At 43.9% G+C, this 12,324-nt stretch overlaps 1 protein-coding gene across 2 annotated transcripts in view; it reads right to left on the bottom strand.

Moving 5' to 3' along the window:
• The window catches only part of CHCHD3 (coiled-coil-helix-coiled-coil-helix domain containing 3), a 322,595-nt gene that overhangs the window by 202,679 nt on the left and 107,592 nt on the right, over positions 1 to 12,324 (bottom strand). For both annotated transcript variants that reach the window (XM_063134644.1, XM_063134645.1), the window contains exon 4: positions 9,327 to 9,471. In XM_063134644.1, the coding sequence (XP_062990714.1) occupies positions 9,327 to 9,471 (145 nt within the window). The remainder of the gene's footprint in view (positions 1 to 9,326; positions 9,472 to 12,324) is intronic.

The raw sequence follows: 12,324 nt of genomic DNA, 5'->3' as shown, positions 1-12,324 counted from the left end.
ACTCACATGCGCCTCATAGATGAATTTATTTATTTCTCACAGCATAAAACCCAGTAGTGCTATATAGGAATGAAACAAAATGGCGGAAATCCCCTCGTTGGACTGTCTCTCAGGCCCCATGAGTGGCACACTATATTCAACTTCCTTTGAAAAATGATCTATCAGGATTTAATGTTTAGCAATGTAACTATAACTTTTATTACAGCAGCTCTCAAGACGCAAATCATGCTGGGATTTTGACCCGCATGCAGCAAAGAAAAATGCTGTGTCACCTAGAGGCATTTCAATTAACTCTACCATTTAACTATCAGGAAAACTTAATTTTGAACATGAGAGAATTTGGTAAATTTTATAGAGATTTGCTTGAGGCACCGGGCAGTACTGCAGCAGGCAAATGGTTTATTTTATTTTACTCAACATTCACAGCAACACTGTCCGGTTACTGCATTAGAGGAAATGAACGGCATGCCAAAAGAAGGCACTGAGGACACTGCTGCTGTTGCGCATCCAAATCAAGCCAAAGGTCTTCAGTGATCATAGCCGTAGCCACCGTTTTTGATGGCATTCTTGCACTCAAAAGTAATCTGAAGCCTACTCTATACCAGCAGCCGATAAGCTATTAAAACTATGTCCATGACCTGCAGCTGGTGTGGGAACAGAAGCTGAGCCAAGATGTGCCAGAGCTGCACATTAATGAGCTCAGAAGGAGCTGATAACCCAGCAAAGATCCAAAGGAGACGGGACCTAATATACTCACTGCCAGTCTGTCCTCCATGGGATCATTGCTTGCAGCTGGATCTTCTGCCTTCCCCTGAATAGACCCCTGATGATAAAGCCTTCTGGCAGCCATAGGGGTGCTCCTACAATGATTCTGGGCTTCCCACCAGGTCTGCTCATGCCTGCACTCTCAAGAGCCATGTGGTGAAATTGGGGTGGGACTCAGGGATCAAAGAGGAGGGCCAGGGCACACAGAGGAGGGCCAGGATCTCTTCTCGATCCTCCCAGAGTGCAGGACACGGAATAACGGGCTCAAGTTAAAGGAAGCCAGATTCCAGCTGGACATGAGGAAAAACTTCCTAACTGTTAGAGCAGTACGACAATGGAATCAGTGACCTAGGGAGGTTGTGGGCTCTCCCACACTAGAGGCATTCAAGAGGCAGCTGGACAACCATCTGTCAGGGATGCTTTAGGGTGGATTCCTGCATTGAGCAGGGGGTTTGGACTCGATGGCCTTGTAGGCCCCTTCCAACTCTGCTATTCTATGATTCTATGATTCTAAGGGGTTATTGGTGGGCCCATGTGAGGCATCCACCATATGGAGCTCTTCAGGCTGCCTTTGGACTTCTGCGGGTTCCTCCAGGTCTGGAACGGAGTTCTTTGTGGTGTTCCAAACCTCTCCAGGGTCTGGGTCGGATGGGTTCTTTAAGCAGTTCTTTACAGACTTTAGGGGTGGAGGAATGTCAGCTTGACTGAACACTCCTTCCTCTCCCAGAAATAAAAGTGCACAAAGAAAACAAACTTATTAGGGAGAAATCTGGGCTAGAGAGATTAAGAACATAGGAAGTTGCCTTAAGTTGAGGCAGACCGTGGGTCCATCTAGCCCGGTATTGTCGGCACTGACTGGCAGCAGCGGCTCTTCAGGGTTTCAGGCAAGAGTTTTACCTGCCAGAGCTACCAAAACTTGATTCTGGACATGCCTTAAGAGTAGGGAAATAGAAAAAGGCTGCTGTAGACCCCCTCCCACTCCTCCAAAATGTTGTACTTACTAAACACATCCATGCTTTCATGACACTTAAGCAAGACAATCACCTTCCTGAGCTTAGTCAGGGATAAAAGGTCACTCTCTCCCACAACTCTACAGGCAATATTCTTCTAGCACCACAGTGAGTTTGACAGCCAATTTTGTAACGCATTTTCATTCTCAACCATTACTGACAGATGTATCTAATAAAAAGGAAATTTTCAGACAGCAAACACAAGGTAATTGGATTTAATTCTGTTCTGGATCCAGCCCTAATTTTCAAGTGTGAACACTAATTTCTAGAACATTTTCACTACATTGCAAATAATCATTATTGAACTTTCTAGTCTTGCCGTTTTGGTTTTCTGCTGCTTGGGTAGGCCTAGAATAACTAATCACATTCCGTTTTAGGCTATGTAGTTCCCCTCAAATTATTTCAGAATCATATAAAATGACTCGTTTTTTCTATTAAAATGATGAATGAGCTAAATGAGGTATGTAATAAAATACTGCAGGCTTGTAAACAAACGAGTGTTCTCTTAAGGGAGAGTGCGTTACCTCGTTTGGCAATTCTGCCCTGCAGTATTTTCTAACCAAGTCATCCTTAAAACTTAGTATAGTATAGGAAGGGTAGTTTGGTCAAGAGCAGGTCAGGAGTAATCTGCTTCTGAAGAAAAGCAGACGCTTTCTTGTGGTCAAAGGTGAACAAGTTAAAAACAATGGAGACAAATGGAGCCGCTTCTTTAAAAAAAAATACCCTACTTGAAGTATGTAGTTGGAAGCTATCGTTCATGCCTACAGAGAGAGATTTAAGGAGTAACATTAAAAACATATCTGGTCCACTGGTATCACACACATTAGAGAAAATCATCTGGCCTAGTGAAAATGTGAGCAGTACTGGCCATCCATAGTGAAGAGTTAGCTTCTGGTGCAAACAGCAGACCACAGCAATAATAGAGTCATAGAGAGGGAGGGGCCCTTGTAGGGCATCTTCTCCTGCCCACTACTCGATCCAAGATCTCCAGAGAACACCCCCAAAATATGGCAGTCCACTCTCAGCTTGAAGATCTCCAGCAAGGGAGAGACTGGACAACCATCTGTCAGGGATGCTTTAGGGTGGATTCCTGCATTGAGCAGGGGGCTGGACTCGATGGCCTTGCAGGCCCCTTCCAACTCTGCTATTCTATGATTCTATGATCCCTCTAGGTAATTGGTTCCATCGTTGAACTGCTCTTACTATCAAGACATTTCTGGTCATCTTCAACCAAAAATCTACCTCCTGTAACTTAAGCCTACTGGAACGAGTGCCCTCTTTTATGGTTCAGCCTTCCAGCTATTTCAAGAGGACTATCATGTCTCCTGCTCTCACTGTTTTCTACTACAGCTAAATATACCGACTTCCTTCAACCATTCCTCACTAGGGTTGTTCTCCACACCCACTATGGCCATGCCCCCTTTGGAGGAATCTTCTTTGGAAGACAACCTAGAGCTCCCTGGGCCAAACATTTCAGAGGAGCAGCTGGCTTCCAAAGACCGTGAGAGAGATCAGGTGGATCCTGTGCCCTCAGGAGAGACAATAACTGAACTGCCCTCTCCAGACGCGGTGAGTCCTCTTTCTGATTCGGAGGCAGAAGCTGAGCTGCTCCCTCATCTGAAGGAGTGCAGGCACCTAAAGGGGGAGGATGGGCCAGCCACCAGGTGAAGAAGTGCCTGCCTCAGGAAGAAGACACTTTGAGAGTAAAGAGTTACTCATAAGTAAGACTCTCCTCACGAGTAAGACCTTTCCTCAGATGACTGATGGCCTGCAGCTGCATCTGGGCAGGGCTCTGAATACTCAGGCTTAAAAGGCACAGAGTTTCTGGGACAATGTCTGTTCTCCAGTTCCCAGGCTCTAGTCCTGCATTCCCCAATTCACTTGCTTGTGGATTATGTGTCTTGATTCTTGCTCTCAATACTGACTTCCGCCTGTTTTAAGCCTCCATCGCGACACTGCCTGAAGACTGTTACCATCTTCACTGCCCTGTTCCAATTGGAACCTGTTCCAATTTGTCTATTTTTTTCTTAAAGTGCTGTGCCCAGAACTTCAGGTGAGGCTGGACTAGTAGGGAATGCAGTCAAACTATTACTTTGCATGACTTGGAAACTATGACTCTATTAATGCAGCCTAAAATCACGTTAAGCTTTTTTCTGTAGCCACAACACACTACTGACATGATCAGCTTGTGATCAACTACAATCATAAGATCCTTTTCACATGCACTACTGCCAAACCAGGTATACCCATCATATATCTACACATTTCATGATAATGATTTGTCTAAATACAGTATTTTGCATTTGCTTCTGTTGAATTTTATTTTGTTAGTTTCGCTCAGTTTTCCATTCTAGGATGCCAGAGCACTACCCTTTTCCTCTAACTATTTGAAAGAACGTATTCTCCCTTATAAGCCTACCTGTGCTTTGAGTTCTTCTGGAGAAGCCCTTCTTTCAGTCCCACCATCTTCACAGGCGCGCTTGGTGGGAACATGGGAGAGGGCCTTCTCGGTGGCTGCTCCAGTGCTTTGGAACTCTCTTCCTGGGGAAGCTAGGCTGGCTCCCTCCTTGATGGGCTTTCAGAAGCAAGCTAAAACTTGTTTGTTCCAGCAGGCCTTTGGAGAGTAATTTGGTCCTCCATCTATGTTAATGACTTATAATTTTGTTGTGTATTTTAAACTTTTTTTTTAACATTTCTTTTCCTATGTTATAAAATGTATGTTTTAAACTTTGTAATACCGCCTTGAGGCCCAGTACTGGGCAAAAGGCGGGATACAAATAAATATAATAATAATAATAATAATAATAATAATAATAATAATAACAACAACAACAGCAACAACAACAACAACAACAACCCTGTGTAGGGGGACCCCAGAGCTACAGGCCATTTACCCTATTTCTTCGATTCTAAGACACACTTTTTTCCCCATATAAACATCTTTAAAAATGGTGTGCGTCTTAGAATTGCGGGTGCGTTTATTATTTCTTAGAATCAAAGCTTTTTTTCTGTTGGTGGTACTGAAATTAGTGTGCGTCTTACAATCGATGGCGTCTTAGAATCGAAGAAATACGGTATTTGCCTGAAATGAAGAAGTAACCAGCTGAGACCTACTGACTGTGACTCTTACTCTTCTGTAGGCATAAATCAGTGAACGCTGGTGGTGGACCAAGAGGTTGGACAGGTGGGTAGAGAGAAGCCTCTCTTGAAATTGCTAGGTCCAATATATTATTAAAGGTTTATAAGAGAGAAAAGGGAAAAGCAGAGTAGGCACTTGAATAATAAATGGTTTCATGACAAAATACAGAAAGCAGCACCCGAAGACGTACACACTATATGTGTCGTTACCATGGATCATTCTTCTAAACAATAATCAACTTCAGATGTTATATCTGCCCCCAAGGGCACAGAATTATATTCCTTTGCCTCTTCAAAAGGAAATGAGACTTTAACATCACTGGAATCTCAATAAAATGGCTTTCCAGAATGTAAGGTTTTAATGACCGCTCATTCTGGCCCAAGTAGTGAAACAAATATGCTAACAGTAAATGTCAGGTCATAACTGCCCTTGCACACTTAAGTTATCTATAGATTTATTTCTTAAATGCCACGCTCTCCACTGCTCACCCTGACACTCATAATTTCTCCGGTGATTAAATGTCAATAAGCTATTTATGGCAATGTCACCACATTTAAAACGATTCCAACGAGAGTAAATCCAGTTGATCCACATGCAGTTTTGCAGCACAAAACCCTTGATGGGTTTTGTGAGCTGACCTAGGACTGTTGCGGAATTAAAACACTGGTTGCTAAAATTCTTCTAAAAGCAAATGCCACCAGGCTCCTCCATTCACTATCACCTCACAGCAAGGTGCACAAAGGGAGAGAAGGATCATCCCACTGGCTCTACGGGGAGTCCAGAAACTTTTACCTCCTCCTCCTCTCCTTGGATGGTTTCCATTCCAGCTGATCATTATAAGAACCTTAAAATTAAGAACTAATCCTTGAGTTTGCTCCTTTCCTCCTCCCTCTCAGTCCCTTTTCCTTTTGTATCGTCTCTTTTAGATTGTAAGCCTAAAGGCAATGACTGTCTTAATATTGATCAGGGAGCCTTTCTTTTATTTATTTATTTATTTATTATTGCATTTATATCCTGCCTTTTTTTTCCTGCAAGGAACCCATCATCATCATCATCATCCTCCTCTCCACTTTATCCTCACAACAACCACCCTGTGAGGTGGGTTGGGCTGAGTGTGACTGGCCCAAAGTCACCCAGTGGGTTTCCATGGCCAAGTGGGGACTAGAACTCGGATCTCCTGACTCCCAGTCCGAAACTCTAGCCACTACACCACACTGGCTCTCTTAGCTGAAGAGCAGGGGGGAAAGGTTGAAGTAAAAACAATGATTTGTTGGAACCTACACAAAGACTGCAGAACTCTACCAAGCAAAAGAATCCTACTGTGAACACCCCATGGGCAAACAGGCTCCAGCCTTAAGCTACTTAGTGTGCAATCCTATTATTTATTTATTTATTACATTTATATACCGCCCCATAGCCGAAGCTCTCTGGGCGGTTTACAAAAGTTAAAAACAGTGATATTAAAAAGAAATATACAAAATTTAAAACCATAAAAAGCATAAAATACAACAAAACCAGACAATCCTATGCATGTTTAGACAGAAAAAGGCCTACAACTTCTAGCATTCTTCAGCCAGCCTGGCTGGGGCATGCTGGGAGTTGTAGGCCTTTTTCATAGAATCATAGAATCATAGAATAGCAGAGTTGGAAGAGGCCTACAAGGCCATCGAGTCCAACCCCCTGCTCAATGCAGGAATCCTCCTTAAAGCATCCCCAACAGATGGTTGACCAGCTGCCTCTTGAAGGCCTCTAGTGTGGGAGAACCCACAACCTCCCTAGGTAACTGATTCCATTGTCGCACTGCTCTAACAGTCAGGAAGTTTTTCCTGATGTCCAGCTGGAATCTGGCTTCCTTTAACTTGAACCCGTTATTCCGTGTCCTGCACTCTGGGAGGATCGAGAAGAGATCCTGGACCTCCTCTGTGTGACAACCTTTTAAGGATTTGAAGAGTGCTATCATGTCTCCCCTCAATCTTCTCTTCTCCAGGCTCAACATGCCCAGTTCTTTCAGTCTCTGTTCATAGGGCTTTGTTTCCAGACCCCTGATCATCCTGGTTGCCCTCCTATGAACACGCTCCAGCTTGTCTGCATCCTTCTTGAATTTTTTCTGTCTAAACACGAATAGGATTGCACCTTTAGGCTGCAATCCTATGCACACTTAACTAAATGGAGCTTACTTCTGAGCAGACATGCCCAGGACTGTGCTGCTAAATTTATTATTATTATTATTATTTATTTATATAGCACCATCAATGTACATGGTGCTGTACAGAGTAAAACAGTAAATAGCAAGACTCTGCCGCATAGGCTTACATTCTAATAAAATCATAATGAAACAATAAGGAGAGGAAGAGAATGCAAACAGGCACAGGGTAGGGTAAGCAGGCACAGGGTAGGGTAAAACTAACAGTATAAAGTCTGCACAACATCAAGTTTTAAAAGCTTTAGGAAAAAGAAAAGTTTTTAGTTGAGCTTTAAAAGCTGCGATTGAACTTGTAGTTCTCAAATGTTCTGGAAGAGCGTTCCAGGCGTAAGGGGCAGCAGAAGAAAATGGACGGAGCCGAGCAAGGGAAGTAGAGACCCTTGGGCAGGTGAGAAACACGGCATCAGAGGAGCGAAGAGCACAAGCGGGGCAATAGTGTGAGAGGAGAGATAGGAAGGTGCTAGACCGTGAAAAGCTTTGAAGGTTAACAGGAGAAGTTTATATTGGATTCTGAAGTGAATTGGAAGCCAATGAAGAGATTTCAGAAGTAGAGTAACATGGTCGGAGCGGCGAGCCAAGAAGATGATCTTTGCGGCAGAGTGGTGAACAGAAACCAACGGACTGACGTGAGAAGAAGGAAGGCCAGAGAGAAGAAGGTTGCAGTAGTCCAACCGGGAAATAACCAGTGCATGAACAAGCGTCTTGACAGAAGAGACAGACAAAAATGATCGAATCCTGGCAATATTATACAGGAAAAATCGACAAGATTTAGCTACTGCCTCAATATGAGGAATAAAGGAAAGCGAGGAGTCAAATATAAAGCCAAGGCTACGAGCTTCCTTGACCGGAGTAAGCGTAACATCATTGACAGTAAGAGAGAATGAGAGATGAGGAGAAGGTTTAGGAGGAAAAACAAGCAATTCAGTCTTTGCCATATTGAGTTTCAAACGACGATGAAGCAGCCAAGCTGAGATATCTGAAAGGCATGCCGAGATACGATCGTGAACATCAGGAGAAAGTTCCGGAGATGACAGATATAGTTGTGTATCATCGGCGTACAGATGATATTGGAGGCCATGAGATTGAATAAGCTTGCCCAAGGGCAACATGTATAAGGAAAACAACAACGGGCCAAGCACCGAGCCTTGCGGAACCCCTACTGAAAGGGGAAAGGAGGAAGACGAGCTGCCATTAGCCAACATGCTGAAAGAGCGACCCACTAGATAGGAGGCAAACCAGTTATAGACAGAGCCACAAAGTCCAATTATTCGACTTCTTCCAATTTCCAACACCTACTTACACACAGCCTTACAAAGTTTGAAAGTTTTGCCTTCTATTTCATAAGGTCAGTTTAACGGAAGATTATCACCTTCCGTCTGAGGTGCATCGAACAACCTGAAGGCCAAGAGCAACTTTCAGAAAAAGAACCTCGGACCTGCCTATTATTTCTTCTTGATTAATTACATTTTGGCATCTAAAAACGTATGGCATATGAGGAAATAAGATCAAGGGGACATGGCATAGTTTTAAAACGCTTGGTTTTGGATGAAGGAAACAACTATGGCTTCTTGCACAAGGAGACAAACAGGCCATCTTTTAGCCAGAGTGTGAGCTATAAAGAGAACCATAAAGATAATATCTTGGAAAATCATTACAGGGTTAACCTGAAACAATTTCATTTGTTTGATGGGCCAATCCCTTGAATAAATGGTTCAAGAACTGGACTCGAGTCTATAAGCTGCCAAAGTCATGACAAGAACAAAAAGTTTCGTTCTTAAAGCCCTTATTAAAAAGGGCTCTATAGTCACTATCCTGTTTGTCCCCAGATCCTCACTTGTACATGTCCTCTCTCCAGACAAATCAAGTGGAGGAGTGCAATGCCTTATGCAAGGTCACCAGCGTGCAGAGATGGGACATTAGGTAGAATGGAAGCATCAAATATCAAATATTGGACAGAGCAACGTCGTGTTCAAGACAGCACTGAGCTGTTGCAACCACTGAATCTGATCTGTCCCACTATCACAACATATACCAAAATACTGCTCCTTTTTACTACCTCATTGCTCCCCATAGCTTACAGTTATCTGGAACCAACAGAAACCAGGAAAAACCCAGATGAGCTACCAGAAGTCATAGGTCTTCTGCAAAATCCACTCCTTGCTTGTCAACCTTGGGTGTGTGGGGGGGGGGGGGGGGACACTGCACCTACCAGCTGCTGTGCTTTCAGGCGCTCCTCTTCAGTTGCTGCTCTCTCTCTCAGAATGGCTCTGGCCAAATGCTCATTCGAGGCAGCCCTCTCTCGCTCGAGAACTTTGCCAATTTCATCTCGCACGTGCATTTGATTTTGCTTTAGTCTACAAGACAGGGGAAAGAGAGACACAGAAGTAAACTGTATATTCAAAACATAATGCCTGGCTAAGCCAAAGCAATAAGATTCAGATATCTTGTACCAGATCTACTGAATATGAGCCAACAGTGCAATATGGCGGCAAAAAAGGCAAATGCTATTTGGGGCTGCATTAATAGAAGTATAGCTTCCAAATCACGTGAGGTACTGGTTCCTTTCTATTCGGCCCTGGTTAGGTCTCATCTAGAGTATTGCGTCCAGTTCTGGGCTGCATAATTCAAGAAGGACGCAGACAAGCTGGAGAGTGTTCAAAGGAGGGCAACCAGGATGATCAGGGGTCTGGAAACAAAGCCCTATGAAGAGAGACTGAAAGAACTGGGCATGTTTAGCCTGGAGAAGAGAAGATGGAGGGGAGATATGATAGCACTCTTCAAATACTTAAAAGGTTGTCACACAGAGGAGGGCCAGGATCTCTTCTCGATCCTCCCAGAGTGCAGGACACGTAATTACGGGCTCAAGTTAAAGGAAGCCAGATTCCAGCTGGACATCACGAAAAACATCCTGACTGTTAGAGCAGTGCGACAATGGAACCAGTGACCTAGGGAGGTTGTGGGCTCTCCCACACTAGAGGCCTTCAAGAGGCAGCTGGACAACCATCTGTCAGGGATGCTTTAGGGTGGATTCCTGCATTGAGCGGGGTGTTGGACTCGATGGCCTTATAGGCCCCTTCCAACTCTACTATTCTATGATTCAATGAAACAAATGGGAGATTTGCAGGAGTCTCTCTTGCTTTTGTTTCAATGGAACCAGCCCACTGAGACACAGGGAAACATTCCCCACAGCTTGTGCCCATTGATAATATCATAAAACTCCTGGGAGCTCTGGTTTTAAGAAGGCACAAGGAGCATCTAAGTATGAGTGCCAGGTTTTATTAGATGCATAACTAATGTTACTTCAACCTATTGGTGCAGCACCGAGATATAAAAATCATTATGACTATAAAAACCCTATTTCCCAGTAAAATTAAATACATTATTAATATCTCTTCAGTTGCACGTAGTGTACAACCTGGACACAGTTATCTTTATTCCAGGCCATACGTGTTCAAAGTAAGGCTGTTTATCTTTCATCACCTATTTATTGCCACTAAAAGATTTAACCCACACATAGAGCTTTGGCTATTGAATGGTACAGAAATGTAATAAATAAATAAGTAAAACTCTGCGCAAGAGTTACTTCTAGTTTGCCACCATTAGGAGCTTGCCTGGATAGACAGACAACAGCTCACTTGCATGTAGATAGGGATCTAAAACAACAGACTACGGTAGTGGTCTTCAACCGGGAGGTCGTGACCCAAACATGGGTCGCAAGATCAGTCCAGATGGGTCATGGCAAAGCTGTTGCCACCATGTTGGGCAATTGTGAAACTGTGGAAGTGGGTCCCATGTTGCAGGTTGGGAATCCAAGGCGGGTCTTGGGTCTGCACCAGTTGAAGACCATTGTTTTATAGACTAGGGCAGCTGGACAGGCAAGTTACAAGGAGAACTGAAAGTAAGCAAGCCTGGACAGCTTGGGGCAATGAAGGCCTGAGTTACAAGCAGCAATTCACAAGCAGCAATTCACTAGCAGAATACCTAGCAGCAATTCACTAGCAGAATACCTAGCAGCAATTCACTAGCAGCAATTCACTAGCAGAGTGGGAGCCTCCCAAAAGTAGACATTTTATATATGTCACTAGCCAATCAGGAGGCCAGGCTGCTAGTCAACCGAGACCTAATTAATTCATGAAGAACTGCAGGAGGTTGGAAAGTTCATTTGCTTCTAGGATGGGCTATAAGTGCTCCTGCCTTCACTGCTCAAGTTCTGCCTGGATTCAAAAAAATCCAGATTCTTGCCCTAACATGCCAACAACTCTCAAAATATTAGAACCAGGGGTCATCCCATGAAACTGATTGGTGGGAGATCCAGGACAAATAAAAGGAAGGACTTCTTCACACAGCGCATAGTTAAATTATGGAACTCACTACCACAAGATGTAGTGATGGCCACCAATTTGGATGGCTTTAGAAGGACGTTGGATAAATTCCTGGAGGCAAAGGCTACCCATGGCTGCTAGCCCTGATGGCTGTGTGCTATCTCCAGTATCAGAGGCAGTAAGCCTGGGTGCACCAGTTGCTGGGGAACATGGGTGGGAGGGTGCTGTTGCACCATGTCCTGCTTGTTCATCCCTGGTCAATGTCTGGTTGGCCACTGTGCGAACAGAGTGCTGGACTAGATGGACCCTTGGTCTGATCCAGCAGGGCTCTTCTTATGTTCTTAACTGACAATACCCCTACGGCATAAAGGGATTTAAGTCCCTGTTGCATGTGAATTACGCTTTGGGAACTAGACAATATTAGTGATCCTCTGACTCTCTGTATAATCAGTCTATTGCAGAAAATTCAACATTATGCGCAGACAACCTCAAAACCCGGCAAAACAAATGACATTAGTTTTAAAATACCTGCCGTTCTAAAGCTGCACAATTTTATACAGGGACTAAAATATGTATTAAATAATGCAGCTCATAACATACACCTGCTTTATGTATGTTCTCATGGTGAGCGCAAAGTCAACATCTGAAAGTTTGCCGCCGGTAACGGAATATCAAATACAGCTCTTCGAACAGGGTTCCGAAATCGTGGAAGAGATGAGGTTTCCAAGTTCTCATCGCTTTTGTCCGTTACCGAGGGAGCTTCAGAGAACAAATCAACGTGTCTTGGGTCACTTTGTGAACGGCGCTCCCCCCCTCCCCTCTCCATTACAGAGCTTTATGTTCTTCCCCAAGGAAATAGTTAGAAGTTGGGGACAAAGGAAAACA

Source organism: Elgaria multicarinata, chromosome 9, assembly GCF_023053635.1.
Source record: "Elgaria multicarinata webbii isolate HBS135686 ecotype San Diego chromosome 9, rElgMul1.1.pri, whole genome shotgun sequence".
Lineage (NCBI taxonomy): Eukaryota > Metazoa > Chordata > Lepidosauria > Squamata > Anguidae > Elgaria > Elgaria multicarinata.
Note: the sequence above shows the minus strand (reverse complement) of the source record. Positions and strands in the feature narration are given on the sequence as shown.